A 23333-nucleotide genomic window follows, 5' to 3' on the forward strand; every position below is an offset into this window, starting at 1 on the left:
GCTTCAACCCCTCACATCTAATCAATCACCAAACACTGCTGATTTTATCCCCTACATCTCTCTCGAAACTGTCAATTTCTCTCCATCTACTGCTACCACCTAGTCCCGACTACTGTCGTTATTGGCATGGATTACTGCACTAATTGGTTTCTCTCCTTCCAGTCTGATTTTCCCAAATCTGTTCTTCATATTGTAGACAGAATACCCTTTCTGAAGGACATATCACTTTTTTCAATCCATCCTCTAATTAAGACATAGTGATCATTTTAAAGTACAAATCTCATCCTATCTCCTTAAGCTTCTTTAAAGCTCACAAGAATGATTACTTTTGTGAACGTGTTGGGTAGGGGGATAGTGACTGGGGGACACAATGAGGAGAGGTTCTGGAATTCTGGTAATATCCCATTTTTTTTTTCTTTTTAGCAATGTTCTGTTTTCTGACCTGAATATATAGTAATTATAAGGGTGGGTTCACTTTGTGAAAAATTTTAGAGCCACAGCATCCCTCTTAAATGCCATGTACTCTTAGAAGTCTTTCATAATACTTATAGGCTTCTATGCTTTCATAGTAAAGATAATTAGGTGTACTTTTTTGACTCCACATCATGTATGTACTATGCTAGGAAATTAAGCATATCATCTCAAATTCTTATAGCAATCCTCATAGTTGATACTATTGTTCTTATTTTATAAATTAGGAAATCAAGGCTCACAATCAGCTGGGCATGGTGGCACATACTTGTTAATCCCTATGACTTGGGAGGCTGAGCCAGGAAGATTGCAAATTCAGGGCCAGCCTCAGCAACTTAGCAAGACCCTATCTCAAAATAAAATTAAAAAAGGATTTAGGGGCTGGCTGTGGTGGCATATGCCTGTAATCCCAGCAACTCAGGAGGCTGAGGAGGAGGATTGCAAATTTACCTCAGCAACTTAGTGAGACCCTTGGCAATTTAGTAAGACCCTATTTCAAGATAAAAAATAAAAAAGACTGGGGATATAGCTCAGTGGTAAAGTGCTCCTGGGTTCAATCTCCAGTACTACAAATAAACACAAAAAGTGGTGGTGGTGGGCATTGGGGCTATGGCTCAGAGATTGCTTCTGGGTTCAAGTGCCAGTACTGGGGGGAAAAAAAAAAAAAAGAGGTTAACTATTTTGTCCAAGGTTAGTACAGTTTTTATTTTTATTTTTAGTTGTCGGTGGACCTTTATTTTATTTATATGTGGTGCTGAGAATCAAACTCAGTGCCTCACACATGCTAGGCAAGCACTCTACCACTGAACTACAAGTCCAGCCCTAATACAGGCTTTTAAATGATAGAACTGAAACTTATTCCAGATCTATGCCAATGCCCATAGCCTTTTCCACTATACCATATGAGTATTCTGTGCTTACATCTGTTTCCATAGGATTTATAATCCTTTGCTTAATAGCACTCTACCAATAAATATATAGTCTGTACTAAATAAATATTTATTCAAATAAATGAGCATATGTGAAAATGATCAAGTATCATCTCTCTAGGCCAGATTCCTGGCAATAATTTATTCTGATTTTTGGATATTAAAAAATAAGAGCTTTCTGGGCTGGGGATATAGCTCAGTCCGTAGAGTGCTTGCCTGTCAAGCACAAGGCCCTAGGTTCAATCCCAGCACCTAGAAAAAAAAAAAAAAAAAATAGAGCTTCCTAGTTGGGCATGGTGGTACATGCCTGCAATCCCAGAGGTTCAGGAGACTGAAGCAGGAGGACTGAGAGTTCAAAGCCAGCCTCAGTAATGGTGAGACACTAAGCAACTCGGTGAGACTCTGTCTCTATTGCCTAGCATGTGTGAGGCATTTGGTTCCATTCTCAGCACTGCATATAAATAAATAAGTTAAATAAAGATCCATCAACAACTTAAAAATATTTTAAGAATCCAATACTTGAAAAAACACATCATTATTAATTCTGGTTATACCTGGTATTTTTAGCATTTTGCCTTTGTCTGAGATTTCATCTTCCTTGTAGACCCAAGATTCCAGGGGAAGCTTAAAATTGAGGTCCATCACAAAGGAAAAATGTGTCCTTGTATACATTCTGGCTTTTTATCTTGTAAGTGCTTTAGTTTGGCTCTTGAATGTCCTTCAAAAGGCCCATATGTTAAGGACTTGTTCCCAAGGTGGCGCTAATGGGAGGTGGTAAAATCTTTAAGAGATGGATCCTACAGAGAGATCTTGGTACAGGGGTAGTCATGTCCTTTAAGGGGATTGTGGGATTCCAGTCTCTTCTTTGCTCTTTTTTGCTTCCTGGCAATACACAAACCGTTTTGTTCTGCCATGCACTCCTGCCATGATGGGCTGCTACCTTACCATAGGCTCAAAGCAAAAGGATCAACCAATCATAGCCTGGAACCTCCAAACTATAAGCCCAAATAAATCTTTACTATTTATAAGTTGGTAATCTCAGGTATTTTATTATAGAAATGGAAAACTGAAACACAGTAAGCAAATCAAAAGAGATTCAAAATCCCCTAAATGTCTTCTTCATCTCAGTTCTTCAAAGATTAGTTAAGAAAGAGGTAGAACATGGGCTGGGGTTGTGGCTCAGTGGTAGAATGCTTGTCTAGCATGTGTGAGGCACTGGATTCAATTCTCAGAGCCACATATAAATAAATGAATGAAAAATAAAGGTCTAAAATTAAAAACAAATAAATAAAAGTCTATCAACATCTAAAAAAATGTTTTTTAAAAAAGAAAGAGGTAGAACAGAAAACCTACTTTTATAGGGCCTGGAATTCAAATGTACAGAGGACTAAAAGCTTGGGGTTTCTTGCCTTTTCTCTTAGCAGAGCTATAATTGGGAAGAAAAGGCAATTGCTGAGTTAACTCTATGCTTTATTCTTAGGCTTAAAAATAAAAACTCACCTGTTTTTTAAACAGATAAGTTTAATATAGTATTTGCTTAATTTTGTTTGTTATTGAAGTAAAGGGCTTACCATGCAATCTCTAGAATATTGAAGGCCAGGAAACAAACTAGCAAATCCACATCAATGTTTGAACTCAACAATAAAGAACTATCTGGCAAGGTGGCACACTCTTGTAATCCCAGCTACTTGGGAGACTGAGGCAGGAGAATTGTAAGCTCAAGCCCAGCTTTGCAATTTAGTGAGATTCTCTCTCAAAATAAAATATGAAAAGGGCTGGGGATATAGCTCAATGCTAGAGCATCCCTAAGTTAAATCCCACTACCACCAAAAACCAAAACTATCAGACAAAAAAACTCCACAAAAAACCCCACAAAACAAAAACAACACACACACACACACACACACACACACAGAGCAAAGCAAAGCAAACAAAATCATCCCTGTCAAAACCAAACCAAACCACAAGAAACAAAAACAATAACCAAGGCAACCATTACCTGTCTCTAATGGTACTACATGGTCCTTTATCTATGCTGTTTATATCTCTTTTGCTTTCCTGTGCTTTCTAGCTATTCTATAACTTCGGCTTGCATGCGGCTTTACTTATCATCCTGATTCTGACCTTGCTGTATGGCTGCCTACCCCGAACTCCTGACTTCACTTTGTGGGGCCCATCTTTTCTTCTCTGTATCCTTACATAGCTCAGGCTAGGAAATTATGACTGTTCTATTATCTTTCCATTTATGTGTGTGCGTGCGTGCGTGTGTGTGTATATCTCTGTAATAGAGATACCTAATATCTGTGGTATATATTGCTAGCAATCAAGTCATCAGTGATGACTGATTTTGTTGAGGCTCTAGTTGTATGATACAGTGGGGCTACAGGGATTAGCATACTCACCATACAAAGTAAGCAGTTTACCACTAAGTTATACCCCAGCAGAAGCAAATGACTTAAGCCTCATCTTCTGCCTCTATAATATGAAGAAGATAATACCTAATGAGAGAACTTAATTAAAAAACTTTTTTTTTTGTGGTGTTGGGGATTGAACCCAGGGCCATGTGCATGCTAGGCAAGCACTCTTGCCACTGAGCTGCACCCCCAGCTCAAGAATTATTTTAAGGACTGAATGAACTGATAATGTGAAAAGCACTCAGTCTAGTAATAGTAGCTGGTACATGGTTGGTGCTGTTCAAGGTAATTTTCTTCTCTCTTTTTTATCTCCCTGCTATGAAGGCCACATTCCAAGACTGTAAGTATTGCACAGCAGGATCTGATTCTAACACTAAAAGAGGTTGATTATAATTTTATATTATTCTGGACAAGAAGGAAGTACTCAATTCTTCCTTTTAAGGTTAATCTTGAGGGTAGAGTAGGGAGGATAATTGATTTAAAAAAAAGATTGATCTTCTCTAGGCACTAGCAGGCCTAGCAGGTTAGGGAAAGGAAGAGAAATACCTTCCCCGCCCCCCCCTCCCGAAATTCTTTACTAAACAGAAATCAGGACTAATCCTGGTATACACTGCCTATTAGCTCAGAAGACAGCATATTGCTTGATTCCTTCATTGGACCAGTGTTTGTCTAGGACCCTGACTCAGGTCTCTATTTTGGTATAACACCTCCTAAGGCAAGCAAAGAACTGGGCCAACGTCTGGGCTTCTAGATCTCCGAAGAGACCAGCTTCCTTAGGCTTACTTCAGCTGACGTTGAAAATGAGGGAGGAACCTTTAGCTCACTACTGAGCATCAAGAGGCATCACTATCACAATACTCAATCTAAGTTCTGCTCTGGTTCTGGATATACATTTTGAATTACAATGTTCAAGAGAATTAATTCTTTGGTACATTCATCTTAATATTTCATTCAGAATTGGATAAAAAAACTTCCACGGGCTAGGAGTGTAGCTCAGAGGTAGAGGTAGAGTGTGCCTGGATGCACAAAGCTCTGGGTTAGATACCTAGCACCACAAAAAACACAAACTTCTTCTTCTTTTTTTTTTTTTTTTTTTTTTTGATATTAGGGTGGAACCCAGGGGCACTTTACGATTAAGCTACATCCCCAGTCCTTTTTGAGAAAGGATCCTGCTAAATTGTTGAGGATCTTGCTAAATTGCTGAGGCTGGTCTCAAATTTGTAATCCTCCTGCCTCAGCCTCCCCAGTTGCTCAGATTTCAAGTGTGCACCACCATACCCAGTCAAACAAAAAAACTTTTAAAACAGGTGTATAGTTCAGTTACTAAACTTCTGGTCTAAGAGGGTACAGATTTTCTTATTCCCACAGGTCTCCCTATAGCTTTTCTGCTTAGTCAAATGCAGATATCTGTGTCTTTTCTTTCACAGATGTACTAAATTACATCTGTTGTTTGCACTATAACTCCTTTCTCCCACTAACCAAGTGTATACTGAATGCCTTGCCAATCCAGGTAAGGTATCTGTTCCATTCTCAAAGAATTTGGATGGGCTGGGTATGGTGGCACATACCTGTAATGTCAGGGACTTGAGGCAGGAAGATTACAAGTTCAAGGCCAGCCTCAGAAGCTTAGCAAGATTCTGAGCAATTTAACAAGACCCTGTCTCAAAATAAAAAGGTCTGGGGATGTAGCTCAATGATAAAGTGCCTCTGGGTTCAACCCCCAGTACCTGCCAAACAAAAACAACAAAAAGAAACCAGAATTTGGATGATTTGGATGGGAGACGTTAACATGTAACAAGAAACAAAAGGTAAACATAATTTAATAGAAGATTTGAAGTTTTCTATACAAGGAACATGGAGTAGAATATTTTAACTTTCTACTAATATTAATATTTTTAGGTGAAATATAACAAAGGATTGTTGAAGCACGACTTTCTTGAAGTTGTATTTCCTAGGTTTACTCTTTCTTTTCCATTCCTAAAGGATTCATCACTTCATGACAAGATTATTATATAAGGACTCCTACTTAACTTGAAGCAATCTCTTTCCCATGTACAATGATCTGTTCCTTCCAGGCTGTATCACTGCTCATTTCATATAAGACCGTTGAGTTGTACTTTTTATTTTTATTTATTTATTTTTGAGACAGGGTCTTGCTACGTTGCCCAGACTGTCCTCGAACTCTCAGGCTCAAGCAATTCTTTTGCCTCAGCCTCCTGAGTAGCTGGACTACTGGTGTGTGCCACTACACTTGGCCAAGACTGTCTGTTTAAAAGTTTGTAACTCCATGCTCAGTCTTCAAGGCATTCTACACATTGCTACCTACCACCAACCTATTTAAATCTCATCTTCCAGAATTTCTCAAAGACCTCCATTATTCTAGCCAAGAATAAAGAATCTCTCTCAAGTACCATTCTAAATCACCCCACTATGACTTTGTAGTTTTTCCAATATATTGAAATTTACCAATTTTTAATGCATGATCTTTAATTTTAGAAACCCTGAGAGGTAAAGATAGATAGGAAAAAGAAAGAGAAAAGTGTCTCTAACAGATCTTGATATGGGAGGTAGATAGAGTTAAGGTTTTGTATCACTCTTTATTATACCAGGCTCGGGGAAAATCCCATTCGACAGAACTTCTGGACAGGAGTGACAGTTAAAACACCCTCAGGCCTATCCTTAGGGCACATATCACTGCACTATATTTGCCAGGTGTGGGAACAGCACTGGTAGTGCCTAAATGAGCTAAAATTAAGCTATAGCAGGCAAGATGAAGCTAGTTTTGGTGCAAAATTGCCTGTGTCTCTGCCACAATCCTATTTGATAATACTAAGTATCATTAGTATTTTTTTTAGAAGTGGTAATGGTACTGAGGTATTTTTTAAAGAGTTCTTATATTTTAAAGATATATACTGAAATATTTAAAGATGAAATTATGAGAGTAGCATATACAAAACAAGATCAGCCATGTGCTGGTAATTGTTGAAACTGTGTGATAGATACATGAGAGTTCATTATATTACTTTCTCTATGTATTGGTGTAAAATTTTCCATAATAAATAACTTTAAAAAGATCACAGTCTCTTTTACTGCTGTATCCCTTCCTATAGCACATGAAGGTTAGGGCCTATTTCATACGGCTTCATTTTCATTTGGGAGTTTAAAAAAAATTCTTCAAAGGTCAACAGTTAATTTCTTTTCCTTTGTCTTTCTTTCTTTCTTTTTTTTTTTTTTTTTTTTTTTTTTTTTTTTTTTTTACTACAAACTGATAACTAGAAAACAGATTTTGGATCACTCTTTAAATCTTGGTAGCAAGTTTCCCTGCTGTTTGAAAGGCACAGTTTTCAAAATCCACCAGAGCTTAGGCTGGACAGGGCCATGTTTGTTTATTCACCATTGATCCCATGATTCATCTACCACCATGCTTCCCTCATAAGAAGTGCTTAATAAGTACATATTGATGGATGAAAAAGAAAACAAGTCAGAGGGGAACAGGGCAACAGTGTTCTGGGAATAGGAAACAAAATGAACAATCTTACTATTAGCTCCTTCCTATAGGAACTCCGCAGGTGTTGAGGTGAAGGCTAGGATACTGCAAGAAAGCTCATACTGAGCACAAAGGAACAATTCTCCTTTCCCTTAATATTCCTGTATGTATCCAAGTCCATCCGCCCAGGGCATTTATACTCAGTTTCTTCGCATCCCTGATCAAGCTGCTCTGAGGGAACTTGCTGCTGTGGAGGCAGAAACTTATCCAGCAGTCATGAGGAGAAACTAGCTACTCTTCTTAATATATGCAGTTATTAAATCTTTTCCTATCTATTCCTCTGAGGACTCTAGTTGCATATTTTTTAATTAAAAATCTTTCAACCAGGTGTCATGGCACATGCCTGCAATTCCAGTGACTCGGGAAGTTGAGGCAGGGTTCCAAGTTTGAGACCAATCTCGGCAATTTAGTGATATGTGGTTTCAAAATAAAAAATAAAAAGGGACTAGGGATATGGCTCAGTCAATGAGTGTCCCTGGGGGGGTTCAGTCCCCAGTACAAACAAACAAAAAACAACTTTGAGATCAGTCAAGCACAATGGCATGCACCTGTAATTCTAGCTACTCAGGAGGATTGCAAGTTTGAGTAACTTAGTGAGACCATGTCTCAAAAAATAAAAAGGGCTGGGTATGTAGCTCAGTGGTAGAGAATCCCTGGGTTCAATCTCCAGTATCACCAATCCTTGAAATCCAATTTCAAAAGAAGGTTTTCTGCAGGGCATGGTGGCACATGCCTGTAATTCCAGCTACCTGGGAGGCTGAGATAGGAAGATTGAAAGTTGGAGTCCAGCCTTCGTAACTCAACAAGACCCTCTCTCAAAATTAAAAGAAAAAGGGTGGGGCGGGGCTGGAGATGTAGGTAAGTGGTAGAGTACACCTGAGTTCAATCAAAAAGGAATTTTTCTCTTTGGAAACCCAAGTTCTGTGATGTACCAGATAAAGTCTGTGGAAAGTATTTAAGGTCCATAAATCTATTCTCAAAGCAAAATAAGAAAAAAATACCAAAATTTGTTTGCTTGCATTGATGACAGTTCACCCAGAAGGAGGTTATTCTCTAAAATTGGTTTGAGACTTGCTGTTCTTTTTCCCTCTTTTAGGGAAAAAAAAGTCTCCAGCCCTTTGTTAAGAGGGCCTATCTAGAGGATAATTGCCTAGGGGAAGGAAATGTTCTTGGAGACAAAACAGCATAAGAGCTGGGAAGCTTACCCTTGTAGAAAGAGGGAAGAACAACCTGAGACTACAGAAAGAGCCATCATGGGTAACTTTAAGTTTTTTTTTTTTGTTGTTGTTGTTTTGTTTTTCCTGTGCTGGGGATTGAACCAGGGGTGCTCTACCTCAGCACAAAATATTTTATATTTTGAGAAAGGGTCTAGCTAAATTGCCCAGGCTGTTTTCGAACTTGGGATCCTCCTGCCTTGGCCTCCTGAGTAGCTGGGATTACAGGTGTGTGCCAGTGTGACTGGTAGGGTAAATTCTAAAGAATTATTTTGCTGGTTTATTATAACACAGGTTTTCAAAACATAAACAAGAGACCCTGCAGGAAGAGTGAAACAGGGGGTTTTGCAATACCAGATCTTCAACTCTACTACAAAGCAATAGTAACAAAAACGGCATGGTATTGGTACCAAAATAGAAAGGCAGATCAATGATACAGAATAGAGGACATGGACACAAACCCAAATAAATACAATTTTCTCATACTAGACAAAGGTGCCAAAAATATGCAATGGAGAAAAGATAGCCTCTTCAACAAATGGTGCTGGGAGAATTGGAAATCCATATGCAACAGAATGAAACTAAACCCATATCTCTCACCATGCACGAAACTCAACTCAAAATGCATTAAGGACCTCGGAATCAGACCAGAGACCCTGCAGATTATAGAAGAAAAAGTAGGTCCACATCTTCAACATGTCGGCTTAGGATCAGACTTCCTTAACAGGACTCCCATAGCACAAGAAATAAAAGCAAGAATCAATAACTGGGATAGATTCAAACTAAAAAGCTTTCTCTCAGCAAAGGAAACTATCAGCAATGCAAAGAAAGAGCCTACAGAGTGGGAGAAAATCTTTGCCAATCATACTTCAGATAGAGCGCTAATCTCCAGAATCTATAAAGAACTCAAAAAACTCTACTCTAAGAATACAAATAATCCAGTCGACAAATGGGCTAAGGAAATGAATAGACACTTCACAGAAGAAGATCTACAAGCAATCAACAAACATATGGAAAAATGTTCCATATCTCTAGTAATAAGAGAAATGCAAATCAAAACCACCCTAAGATTCCATCTCACCCCAATTAGAATGGCGATTATCAAGAATACAAGCAACAACAGGTGTTGGCGAGGATGTGGGGAGAAAGGTACACTCATACATTGCTGGTGGGGCTGAAAATTAGTGCAGCCACTCTGGAAAGCAGTGTGGAGATTCCTTAGAAAACTTGGAATGGAACCACCATTTGACCCAGCTATCCCACTCCTTGGCCTATACCCAAAGGACTTAAAATCAGCATACTATAGAGATATAGCCACATCAATGTTCATAGCTGCTCAATTCACAATAGCCAGATTGTGGAACCAACCTAGATGCCCTTCAACTGATGAATGGATAAAGAAACTGTGGTATATATATATACAATGGAATATTACTCAGCCATAAAGAATGATAAAATTATGGCATTTGCAGGCAAATGGATGAAATTGGAGAATATCATGCTAAGTGAGATAAGCCAATCTCAAAAAGCCAAAGGACGAATGATATCGCTAATAAGTGGATGATGACATATAATGGGGGGAGGGTAGGGTTAGTGTTAGGGTTAGAGTTAGGGTTAGGGAGGGGGGCAAATATGGAGGAAGGAAGGACTGTATAGAGGGAAAAGAGGGGTGCGAGGGGTGGGGGGAAGGGAAAAAATAACAGAATGAATCAAACAACATTACTCTATGTAAATTTATGATTGCACAAATGGTATGCCTTTACGCCATGTACAAACAGAGAAACAACATGTATCCCATTTGTTTACAATAAAAAAAATACATTATTAAAAAAAAAAAAAACAAGAGACCCTTTGGTATGGTCAAAATAAATAACATGCAGACAATACTATTTCGTTTTCAGAACAAAAGTGACAATCAACGTGTAATTTATATAAACTGGTATTTTAACATTAAGAAGGTTTAAGCCTGTAGTGGGGTGGTGATAGTTTAGTGATGTCACCCTTGCCTAGTATGTGCAAAGCCCTGGGTGTGATCCCAAATACAAGGAAGGAGGGAAGGAAAGAAGAAAGTAAGGAAGGGAGGGAGAGAAAGAAAAGAAAGGAAAGGAAAGGAAAAAAGAAAGGAAGAAAAGAAAACAAGAAGTGGGGGAAGAAGGAAGAAAGAAAGTCTATCTCCCACCTTCTTACCTGTTTTCCATTAGGAAATCCACAACATATTTTTTCAAGCAGTAGAGATGGGCATCCACAAGGCCTGTATGGAAGTGTATTCTAGGGAACCTGCAAAAAAAAAAAAAAGGGGGAAAGAAGAGGCTCATAATCAGGTAACAGGGGTTCCATTTTACCATCAGACAGTAGGCATCTGAAAGTGGTTAAGGGCGAGAGGCATGCCACCTACACCCCACCCTGGGGAGACCAGGATGGTGGACACCAGCTTTGATCCTACACATAATAGTTCTCTCTAGAAACCCTCCCCTCATACTCTCAGAGGCTTTAAGGCAATTTGGCAAGACATCAAATCGCTGACGATCCACCTCCTATTCTATCACAAACTCCTACTCACAATTCTTGTAACTAACATTTTCCTGCCTCTCCCTTAATTATTCCACTTTCTGAAGGCCACACTTTAGCTATGTTTTCTTTTACCTCCAAGATCGGACACATATTATTCCATATTCATAGATGAAGCAGAATTCTATGAAAACTCCTAACTCCTTAATCTCACTCACCCAACAGAACTCACCTCAGATAATTTCCTCCAGGAAACCTCCACTTACAATCCAAGTCAGTGCTTCCACAGTACTCAGTGCCTACTCTACCAGATAACTTACCATACAATAAGGGAATAGCATATTTACTTCACTCTCACTAGGCTGAAATGCAGCAGAGAACAGAGATTCATCTTTATAGACTTAGCACTCAGCATGGTGCCTGACAGAATGTCCAATTAAATAGTTGTTGAATAAAGAAATGAATATGTTATATCAAATTAAGGCTTTGAGTTAATTGCTATTTTAGTCTACCATCTCTGATTTCAGCTTTTAAAAAATGCCAGGTTTGCAATATCCCAGGTCATCTTAGTATTTAATGAAAACAAATAGCTCAGGAGAAGTGGGAAAGAGTGGGGTGAAAAAAAAATGGAGATTCCAGTTATAGCTGTCCAGTTGTAATCTTTCTTTTGTGTTCCTGTACTTTGGCTTATAGTTTTAAGGAAAATTATTCTCAAGGGATCTAGAAACCCTGGAAGTACTTATATAAATTAAGGTATACCACTAGGGGCTTTTACTCTTTAGGGAAAAGGGGGCAGAAATATTTTCAAAAGGGTAATAGAAGAGTTAGAGACTTGCGAATCCCACACATAACACAACACACAAGCCAATCAATGTACACAATGAGGGTGAAGGAAAGTAAAGAAATCCTAACTTTCTGAGAACCCCAAATGCTAAAAAATTCCTCAGAAAATAGATTTTTGCAAATTTGAGTGTGGTTGTCTAGTTGTGGACCTTTTAGGTTCATACTCTGATAATTCTCTCCCTTCATCTAACCAATTTGGTTAGTTGCACTCTTTTGTTCATCTCCTATTTTACAATTTTTAAATCATATACTATTATTTAATTCTCACAAATAACTTCTGATATAGATATATTACTCTCATTTTTATTGTTGAGGTCAACTTATACAGCCAGGATAAGAATAACTTAAAAGTGAATGATCACAGTCTTAACTATTATCAATCCCTAGTTACAGATGGCACTAATATTCATATAGCACTTTATCTTTTTTTGATACTGCGAATTGATCCCAGGGGAACTTAACCACTGAGCCATATCCCCGGCCTTTATATATATATATATTTGTTTGTTTGTTTCTTTTTAATTTTGAGACAGGGTCTCACTAAGTTGCTAAGGGTCTTGCTAAATGGCTGTGAGGCTGGCTTAGAACTCACAATCCTCCTGCCTCAGCCTCCCAAGCTGCTGAGATTACAGGCATATGTCACTGTGCCTGACTTAACTGGCATTCTTAAAGATATAGATTTAACTGGTTATAAATTTGGGATATGGTGAAGGAATGGAGATGGGTAATTTGGCGATTTCTTTTTTCTTTCACATTAAATATGTAGTGATTTGGAACTGGGACACTAATGACATTTAAATTGCTAAAAAAAGGAAGTTTCTTTGTTTCATTTTATTGCCTTTGAATAATATTAGAACTAAAGATTTATTTTATTTTTCTTATTTATTTTTGTGGTGCTGGGGTTTGAACTCAGGGTCTCATGCAAGCTACACCACCAGGCCAAGATTGATATTTTAAGCAAAACAAACAAAACAAAAAAAAAAACTTCCAAGATCCACCAGGGAAATCTGGGTAACTGGCTTACTCCCAGGATACTGTTTTGGGTTTGTATATAATAAGGAATGAAACCAACGAATGGAATTAAGACAGTTAGAAATAGTTATGATTGTATATAAAAAAAAATGCCAACATAGAAAAAGTCGCTTGTCATAAAAAGTATCTAAAAAAATCTGTGGGAGTCCTTTCAAAGATAAAATGAAAATAAAAGCACAAAGAAATAGTGTAAACTTCAAAGTTTATAAGATAATTGAAGAGCCCCCCCCACATCTTTTCTCTTTTTCTGTAACAAAAAAAATTTTTATATACTTTAAAAAATATCTACAAGAAAATTAAAAGGAGGTGGTGAAGAAAAGATCTTAGAAAAGCAGAACAGGACAATGGGCAAAGATACTAGTCTAGAATGCCCAGGACAATTTAAGCCATCAGGAACACAAGGAATACCTGTGTGTTATTATTATTATTTTTGGTACCGGGGATTGAACCCAGGATTAACCACTGAGCCACATCTCTATCCCTTTTTATTTTTACTTTGAGATAGGGTCTTGCTAAGTTGCTTACAGCCTCACTAAATTGCTGAAGCTGGCCTCCAACTTGCAATCCTTCTGACTAGCCTCCTGCACTACTGGGATTACGGGTGTGTACCACTGCATCTGGCTCCTCTGAGTTATTTTACAGACATGTTTTTAAAAGAATAAGTTGTGGATTTTAGCATTTGTATTTGTAAAGTTTAAATTTTTGAGGGAAATAAAACACATTTTAAATAGAACAAAACCAATAGGTCAAAAAATTAAAACAACAATTAAAAAATTAGTTTATAGCCTGGTACAGTGCCACACACCTGTCAAACCAGCTACACAGGAGGCTGAGGCAGGAGGACCACAAATCTAAAGTCAGCAGGGCAACTTAGTGAGTCCTTGTCTCAAAATAAAATTTTAAAAAAGGGGCTGGAATGTAGCTCAGTGGTAGAGCATCCTTGGGTTCAATCCCCAGTGCCACACAACACACAAATTTTTTTTAAAATTTATTTTTATTGTAAACAAATGGGATACATGTTGTTTCTGTTTGTACATGGAGTAACAGCATACCATTTGCGTAGTCATACATTTACATAGGGTAATGATGTTTGATTCATTGTTATTTTTTCCTTCTCCCTCAACCCCTCCCACCCCTCTTTTCCCTCTATATAGCCCTCCTTCCTCCATTCTTGCCCCCCTCCCATCCCCCATTACGTGTCATCATCTGCTTATCAGCGAGATCATTCGTCTTTTGGTTTTTTGAGATTGGCTTATCTCACTTAGCATGATATTCTCCAATTTCATCCATTTGACTGCAAATGACATAATTTTATTATTCTTTATGGCTGAGTAATATTCCATTGTATATATATACCACAGTTTCTTTATCCATTCATCAGTTGAAGGGCATCTAGGTTGGTTCCACAATCTGGCTATTGTGAATTGAGCCGCTATGAACATTGATGTGGCTGTATCTCTGTAGTATGCTGATTTTAAGTCCTTTGGGTATAGGCCAAGGAGTGGGATAGCTGGGTCAAATGGTGGTTCCATTCCAAGTTTTCTAAGGAATCTCCACACTGCTTTCCAGAGTGGCTGCACTAATTTGCAGTCCCACCAGCAATGTATGAGTGTACCTTTTTCCCCACATCCTCTCCAAAACCTGTTGTTGCTTGTGTTCTTGATAATCGCCATTCTAATTGGGGTGAGATGAAATCTTCCTGTAGTTTTCATTTGCATTTCTCTTATTACTAAAGATGTTGAACATTTTTTTATATATCTGTTGATTGCTTGTACATCTTCTTCTGTGAAGTGTCTGTTCATATCCTTAGCCCATTTGTTGATTGGGTTATTTGTATTCTTAGTGTAGAGTTTTTTGAGTTCTTTATATATTCTGGAAATTAGTGCTCTATCTGAAGCATGAGAGGCAAAGATATTCTCCCACTCTGTAGGCTCTCTCTTCGCATTGCTGATAGTTTCCTTTGCTGAGAGAAAGCTTTTTAGTTTGAATCTATCCCAATTATTGATCCTTGCTTTTATTTCTTGTGCTATGGGAGTCCTGTTAAGGAAGTCTGATCCTAAGCCAACAAGGTGAAGATGTGGACCTACTTTTTCTTCTATAAAATGCAGGGTCTCTGGTCTGATTCCGAGGTCCTTAATCCATTTTGAGTTGAGTTTTGTGCAGGGCGAGAGATAGGGGTTTAGTTTCATTCTGTTGCATATGGATTTCCAGTTTTCCCAGCACCATTTGTTGAAGAGGCTATCTTTTCTCCATTGCATATTTTTGGCCCCTTTGTCTAGTATGAGAAAATTGTATTTATTTGGGTTTGTGTCCGTGTCCTCTATTCTGTACCATTGATCTACCTGTCTATTTTGGTGCCAATACCATGCCGTTTTTGTTACTATTGCTTTGTAGTATAGTTGAAGTTCTGGTATTGCGATACCCCCTGTTTCATTCTTCCTGCTAAGGATTGCTTTAGCTATTCTGGGTTTCTTATTCTTCCAGATGAATTTCATGATTGCTTACTCTATTTCTGTGAGGTATGTCATTGGGATTTTAATTGGAATTGCATTGAATCTGTATAGCACTTTAGGTAGTATGGCCATTTTGACAATATTAATTCTGCCTATCCAAGAACATGGGAGATCTTTCCATCTTCTAAGGTCTTCCTTAATTTCTTTCTTCAGTGTTTTGTAGTTTTCATTGTAGAGATCTTTTACCTCTTTGGTTAGATTGATACCCAAGTATTTTATTTTTTTTTTTTGAGGCTATTGCAAACGGAGTTGTTTTCCTCATTTCCCTTTCAGCTGTTTCATCGCTTGCGTATAAAAATGCTGTAGATTTATGTGTGTTGATTTTACAGCCTGCTATTTTGCTGAATTCATTGATGAGGTCTAGAAGTTTTCTGGAGGATGTTTTTGGATCCTCTAAATATAGAATCATGTTGTCCGCAAATAGTGACAGCTTAAGTTCCTCTTTTCCTATTCGGATCCCTTTAATTTCTTTAGTCTGCCTAATTGCTCTGGCTAGAGTTTGGAGGACAATGTTGAATAGAAGTGGTGAAAGAGGACATCCCTGTCTTGTTCCCATTTTTAAAGGGAATGGTTTCAGTTTTTCTCCATTAAGAATGATGTTGGCCATGGGCTTAGAATAAATAGCCTTTACAATGTTCAGGTATGTTCCTACTATCCCTATTTTTTCTAGTGTTTTCAGCATGAAGGGGTGTTGTATATTGTCAAATGCTTTTTCTGCGTCAATTGAAATAACCATATGATTCTTATCCTTAAGTCTATTGACATGATGGATTATGTTTATTGATTTACGGATGTTAAACCATCCTTGCATTCCAGGAATGAACCCCACTTGATCGTGGTGCACAATTTTCTTAAAATGTTTTTGGATACAGTTTGCCAATATTTTGTTAAGGATCTTTGCATCTATATTCATCAAGGATATTGGTCTAAAATTTTCTTTCCTTGATGTGTCTTTTCCTGGTTTGGGTATGAGGGTGATATTAGCTTCATAGAATGAGTTCGGTAGGGTACCCTCCTTTTCTATTTCCTGGAATACTTTGAGAAGTACTGGAATGAGTTCTTCTTTGAAGGTCTTGTAGAACTCGGCTGAGAATCCGTCTGGTCCTGGGCTTTTCTTGGATGGTAGATTTTTAATGGCTTCTTCTATTTCATTGCTTGATATTGATCTGTTTAAATCGTGTATGTCCTCCTGGTTCAGTTTGGGAGGAGCATATGTCTCTAGAAATTTGTCAATGTCTTTGGTAGTTTCTATTTTGTTGGAATACAGATTTTCAAAGTAGCTTCTCATTATGTTCTGTATCTCAGTGGTGTCTGTCATGATATTTCCTTTTGCATCATGTATTTTAGTAATTTGAGTCTTCTCTCTCCTCTTTGTTAGTGTGGCTAAGGATTTATCTATTTTGTTTACTTTCTCAAAGAACCAACTTTTTGTTATGTCAATTTTTTGAATAGTTTCTTTTATTTCAATTTCATTGATTTCAGCTCTGATTTTAATTATTTCCTGTCTTCTACTACTTTTGCTGTTATTCTGTTCTTTTTCGAGGGCTTTGAGCTGTAATGTTAGGTCATTTAATTGTTGACTTCTCATTCTTTTCTGGAATGCGCTCCATGCAATGAATTTTCCTCTTAGTACCGCTTTCATAGTGTCCCAAGATTTTGATATGTTGTATCATCATTCTCATTGACCTCTAAGAATTTTTTAATCTCCTCCCTGATGTTTTTTGTTATCCATGTTTCAATCAATAGCATATTATTTAGTCTCCAAGTGTTGGAGTAATTTCTGTTTTTTGTCATTGATTTCTATTCTCAGTCCATTATGATCTGATAGAACACAAGGCAGTATCTCTATTTTTTTGCATTTCCTAAGGGCTGCTTTGTAGCATAACATATGGTCTATTTTCGAGAAGGTTCCATGTGCTGCTGAGAAGAAAGTGTATCTGCTCATTGATGGATGGAATATTCTATATATGTCTATTAAGTCTAGGTTATTGATTGTGTTATTGAGTTCTATGGTTTCTTTGGTTGGATTTTGTTTGGAAGATCTATCTAGTGGTGACAGCAGTGCGTTAAAGTCACCCAGAATTATTGTGTTTGTGGTCTATGTGATTCTTGAAATTGAGAAGGATTTGTTTGATGTACAGGGATGCACCATTGTTTGGGGCATAAATATCTACTATCGTTATGTCTTCCTGATTTATGGTTCCCTTAAGCAGTATGTAATGTCCTTCTTTATCCCTTCTGACTAACTTTGGCTTGAAGTCCACTTTATCTGATATAAGGATGGAAACCCCTGCTTTTTTACTGGGTCCATGTGCGTGGTAAGTTTTTTCCCATCCTTTCACCTTTAGTCTGTGGATGTCTTTTTCTATGAGATGAGTCTCCTGCAGGCTGCATATTGTTGGGTCTCTTTTTAATCCATTCTGCCAGTCTATGTCTTTTGATTGATGAGTTTAGGCCATTAACGTTCAGGGTTATTATTGAGAAATGATTTGTATTCCCAGTCATTTGGCTTATTTTTGGTTTTTAAGTTGGCTTGGTTTCTCCTTTGAGTGCTTTTTCTCTAAGGTAGTTCCTCCCTTTGCTGACCTCCATTGTTGTTCTTCATTTCCTCCTCATGGAATATTTTGTTGAGAACATTCTGTAGTGCAGGCTTTCTATTTGTAAATTCTTTTAACTTTTGTTTATCATGGAAAGATTTTATGTCATCTTCAAATCTGAAGGTTAGTTTTGCTGGGTATAGGATTCTTGGTTGGCAACCATGTTCTTTCAGAGCTTGAAATATGTTGGTCCAGGCCCTTCTAGCTTTTAGAGTCTGCGTTGAGAAGTCCGCTGCTATCCGTATTGGTCTCCCCCTATATGCAATCTGATGCTTTTCTCTCACAGCCTTCAAAATCCTATCTTTATTTTGAATGTTAGGCATTTTCATTATAATGTGCCTTGGTGTGGATCTGTTGTGATTCTGTGCATTTGGTGTTCTGTAAGCCTCTTGTATTTGATTTTCCATTTCATTCTTCAGGCTTGGGAAATTTTCTGATATTATTTCATTGAATAGGTTGTTCATTCCTTTGGTTTGCATCTCTGTGCCTTCCTCAATCCCAATAATTCTTAAATTTGGTCTTTTCATGATGTCCCATAGTTCTTGGAGATTCTGTTCATGATTTCTTACTATCTTCTCTGTTTGGGCAACTTTATTTTCAAGATTAAATATTTTGTCTTCATTGTCTGAGGTTCTGTCTTCCAAGTGGTCTAGTCTGTTGGTGATGCTTTCCATTGAGTTTTTTATTTGGTTTATTGTCTCCTTCATTTCAAGGATTTCTGTTTTTTTTTTGTTTTTTTTTTTTTTTTGAGAATCTCTATCTCTTTGTTGAAATGATCTTTTGCTTCCTGCAGGTGCTCTTTCAGCTTATTAGTATTATCATTCATTGCCTGCATTTGCTCTCTTATCTCATCCTTTGCTTCGCGAATCATCTTAATCATGTATAATCTGAAGTCCTTTTCAGACATTTCTTCTACCATACTGTCATTGGATTCTATTACTATAGAATCTAGATTTGTTTGGATCATTTTCTTCCCTTGTTTTTTCATGTTGTTCATGTATTTTCCCCTCTAGCGCTGCAGATCTGGGGTATTGCAGATTTCCCCCTATAGGCTTATAGTGGCCCTATAGGTTTCCAAAACCCTTTCTGAGAATGAGCTTCAAGCCTCCAGCAGGCGTCTCAGGATGGGATTTGCCCCACCCGAAGATCGGAGCTACGGCTTCCAGGATTATCCAAGATGGCTGCTCTGGCTTCCAAATGTGTTGGCAAATGGGGAGCTGCAGCTCAGGGGTGGACGTGGTCAGCTGGAGGTCCTGGAGACAGGATGCAGTTGGTCCGGCAGGGGTCCTGGAGGTCCGGTGTGTTTGGTGTGGTTGTGGGATCCTGGAGGCCGGGTGCAATCAGTCGGTTTGGGGTCCCAGTGATAGGGCACAGTTGGTCTGGGGTCCTGGCGGCAGGGAGCAGTCAGTTGATGTGAGGGCCCCAGAGGCAGGGAGTGATTGGTTGGGCTGAGGGATCCTGGAGACGGGACTCAGTCAGTCTGGTCAGGGGTCCTACAGAGCCTGGCTGTTGTCTCAAAATGGCGGCAGCCACGTGTAATCAAACCTGCAGGTACTGTGACAGTGAACTTCCAGGCAGCAGCAGGCAGCTGGTTCTCCACTGGCGGTCTGTGGTCAGTCTGCTGGCAGCTGTCAGATGATCGGGAGATGAACCTCGAGCGTTGGGTGATGGATAGGGGTAAGGCAGGCGATGGTCAGGCGAGAGGCAGGCAAATGGCGGATGACAGACGCCTGACAGTGAGCAATCTGCTCTCAAAAAAAGGCGTCGATATGCTGGCAGACTGCAGGCCATCACAGCAGACAAATGGGGTAAAGAGCAGGGGATCGATAAGCAGCAAAAACTGCCTCACCGAGAAACAGATATCCTCTGCTTGAATCCGGCATTGTGGAGCGACAAGGAACACAGCCTCCCTCTAGACCGCCATCTTGGATCTCTCCCCCTCTATGTATTGTCAATTTCACCTTATCCAAAATTCTCCCCAGATTCTACAATTCACCTCCTTTGACTGTGAAAGGTTTATGAAGCTCTAATGCACTTGTAGTGTGATGATGGGTGAAGTGAAGTAGGTATGTACAGGGTGCTGGCTCCACTGTCCCCCTTTTCTCTATAGAGGCAACTCTCTTATTTCTCATTTTCCTCTACCATTCTCATTTTGGCCTCTCTGTCTCCCTATATCCTGTGGTTTTTTTTTTTTTTTTTTTTTTTTTGAGAATCATCTTGAGTGTACCTCCTCCAGGAATCCTTCATTCTCTACCTATTTTATTAAAAAAAATTTTTTGTATTTGTAGATGGGCAGCATGCCTTTATTTGGTTTATTATTATTATTACTTTTAATGCAGTGCTGAGGATCGAAACTAGTGCCTCACACATGCCACTGAGCTACTGCCCCAGCCCTCCACCTATTTTAAATCACACTGAAACAACAGCTCCTGGAATAGATTATGGACTTGGGACTTTATCATTATTTGTTCTTTTCAAATGTATATAATACAATCAAATGGAAAAGATAAAATTCCTTCTGAACAATGATTTTGAAAATCAACATACTTTAGATTCTACCACCACAAACATACATTCTGTAACATTTACTGATGACCTAAACCGCAACAGGCATTGTATTAGAACTGTATTAGAATAAAGAGATGAACGAGACAGACCTGGTTTCTTCCACAGTGCAGTTTAGTCTGTCAAAGTAAGCAATTTCTTCTCATTGCTCCTTAAAAAACAGAATTTCCTGCTCTTTTCTTTCTTCTTCCCTCCCTCTTTCCTTTTGTAGTAAAATATATATAATGTAAAATGTATCATTTAAATAATTTCAAGTATACAGTTCTGTGGCATCAGTACACTCACATTGTTGTATAACCATCACAACTATCCATCTACAGAACTTACTCATCTTCCCCAATCGAAACTCCACCCTCCTGAAACTCCAGTTCCCCATTCACTCCTGCCCTCAGCCCCTGGCAACCACCATTCAACAATCTCTCTCTATAAATATGACTACTTTAGGTACCTAATATGACTACTTTAGGTACCTCAAACAATATCTGTCCTTTTGTGTCTGGCTTATTTCACTTAGCATATCTTCATGGTCCATGTTATAGCAGGTGTCAAAACTTCCTTTTTAAGACTGGATTATATTTCATTATATCTAAATACCACATTTTGTTTTGTTGATAAACAGGTTGCTTCTACCTTTTGGTTGCTGTGAATAACACTATAAACATGACTATAGAAATAGCTATTTGAGCCTTTGCTGCTTTCTCATGTGCACTTCTTGATTTATTTTTTGGTACTGGGGATTGAACCAAGGTACTTTATCATGAAGCTCTATAGCCAGCCCTTTTCACTTTTTATTTTATTTTATTTATTTATTTTTCATTCTGTTATTTTTTCCTTCCCCCCACCCCTCCCACCCCTCTTTTCCCTCTACACAGTCCCTCCTTCCTCCATTCTTGCCCCCCTCCCACCCCCAATATGTGTCATCATCCGCATCAGCGAGATCATTCGTCCTTTGGTTGAGATTGGCTTATCTCACTTAGCATGATATTCTCCAATTTCATCCATTTGACTGCAAATGACATAATTTTATTATTCTTTATGGCTGAGTAATATTCCTGTATATATATATATATATATATATATATATATATATATATACACCACCATTTCTTTATCCATTCATCAATTGAAGGACATCTAGGTTGGTTCCACAATCTGGCTATTGTGAATTGAGCAGCTATGAACATTGATGTAGCTGTATCTCTGTAGTATGCTGATTTTAAGTCCTTTGGGTATAGGCCAAGGAGTGGGATAGCTAGGTCAAATGGTGGGTCCATTCCAAGTTTTCTAAGGAATCTCCACACTGCTTTCCAGAGTGGCTGCACTAATTATTTTGCACCTTTTATTTTGAGACAGGGTCTCACTAAGTTGCTCAGGCTGGCCTTGAACTTATGATCTTCCCCTCTGCCAAGTTGTTGGGATTATAGGCATGTGCCACGAAACTGGCTTAGAATATTTTTTAGTAAGGAAAATTTCAAACACATACAAAATGAGGGATACATTTTTATGCACCCATCAATCAGATTCAACAATTAACATTCTGTCAACCTTTTACATTTTTTACTATAGTTTTATTATGGGTTGAATTGTTTATATCCCTAAAAGATGTTAAAGTCCTATCCCTCACTACCTCAGTGGGTGTGAAATATTATTTGCATATATGGTCTTTGCAGATGATCAACTCAAGATAAAATCACTAAAGGGGTGCTAATTCATTATAATTAGTGTCCTTATAAAAAGGGAAATTTGGACACAAATGCAGACACAAAGGGAAGACAATGTGAAGATACAGGGAGAATGCCATTTATAAGCCAAAGATGCCTGAAGTGTCCAGAAGCTAGGAGAGAGGGATGGAACAGATTCTCCCTGTCAGCCCCAAGGAACCAGCCCTGTTGATATCTTGGATTTTGGACTTCTTGCCTCCAGAACTATAAGACAATAAATTTCTGTTGCTCTAAACTAGTTTGTGGTACTTTGCTGTGGCAATACTGGCAAACTAATACAGTTTATTTATTTTTGCAGTACTGCAAATAGAACCCACGGCCTTCTGCATGCTAGGCAAGTGCCACTGAGCTATGCCCCATCGCCTAACAGTACTTTATTTTATTTATTTATTTTTAATTTATAAAGAAGAGAAATTTATTTAGCTCAGGTTCTGGAGGCAGGAAATACAGGAACATGGTCATGCTGGCATCTGAGAAGGGTTTCCTGCTGTATCATAGCATGATGGAGGGCATTGCGTAGTATGGCCATTTTGACAATATTAATTCTTCCTATCCAAGAACATGGGAGATCTTTCCATCTTCTAAGGTTTTCTTTAATTTCTTTCTTTAGTGTTCTGTAGTTCTCATTGTAGAGGTCTTTCATCTCTTTTGTGAGATTGATTCCCAAGTGTTTTATTTTTTTCGAGGCTATTGTGAATGGGGTAGTTTTCCTAATTTCTCTTTCTGAAGATTCATCACTTATGTATAAAAATGTGTTGGATTTATGAGCATTGATCTTGTAACCTGCTACTTTACTGAATTCACTTATGAGTTCTAAAAGTTTTCTGGTGGAATTTCCTGGTTCCTCTAAATATATAATCATGTCATCAGCGAACAGGGATAGTTTGAGTTCTTCTTTTCCAATTCGTATCCCTTTAATTTCTTTGGTTTGTCTAATTGCTCTGGCTAGTCTCAAGAACAATGTTGAATAGAAGTGGTG

The 23333-nt window shown here is 38.3% G+C and overlaps 1 protein-coding gene across 8 annotated transcripts in view; it reads right to left on the bottom strand.

The window, feature by feature from the left end:
- EIF2B3 (eukaryotic translation initiation factor 2B subunit gamma) overlaps positions 1–23333 on the bottom strand; it is a 139843-nt gene that overhangs the window by 29244 nt on the left and 87266 nt on the right. For all 8 annotated transcript variants that reach the window (XM_079116167.1, XM_079116165.1, XM_079116166.1 and 5 more), the window contains one exon: positions 10763–10852. In XM_079116167.1, coding sequence (XP_078972293.1) covers positions 10763–10852 — 90 coding nt within the window. The remainder of the gene's footprint in view (positions 1–10762; positions 10853–23333) is intronic.

The sequence above is a fragment of the Sciurus vulgaris genome (genome assembly GCF_902686455.1).
Source record: "Sciurus vulgaris genome assembly, chromosome: 1".
Lineage (NCBI taxonomy): Eukaryota > Metazoa > Chordata > Mammalia > Rodentia > Sciuridae > Sciurus > Sciurus vulgaris.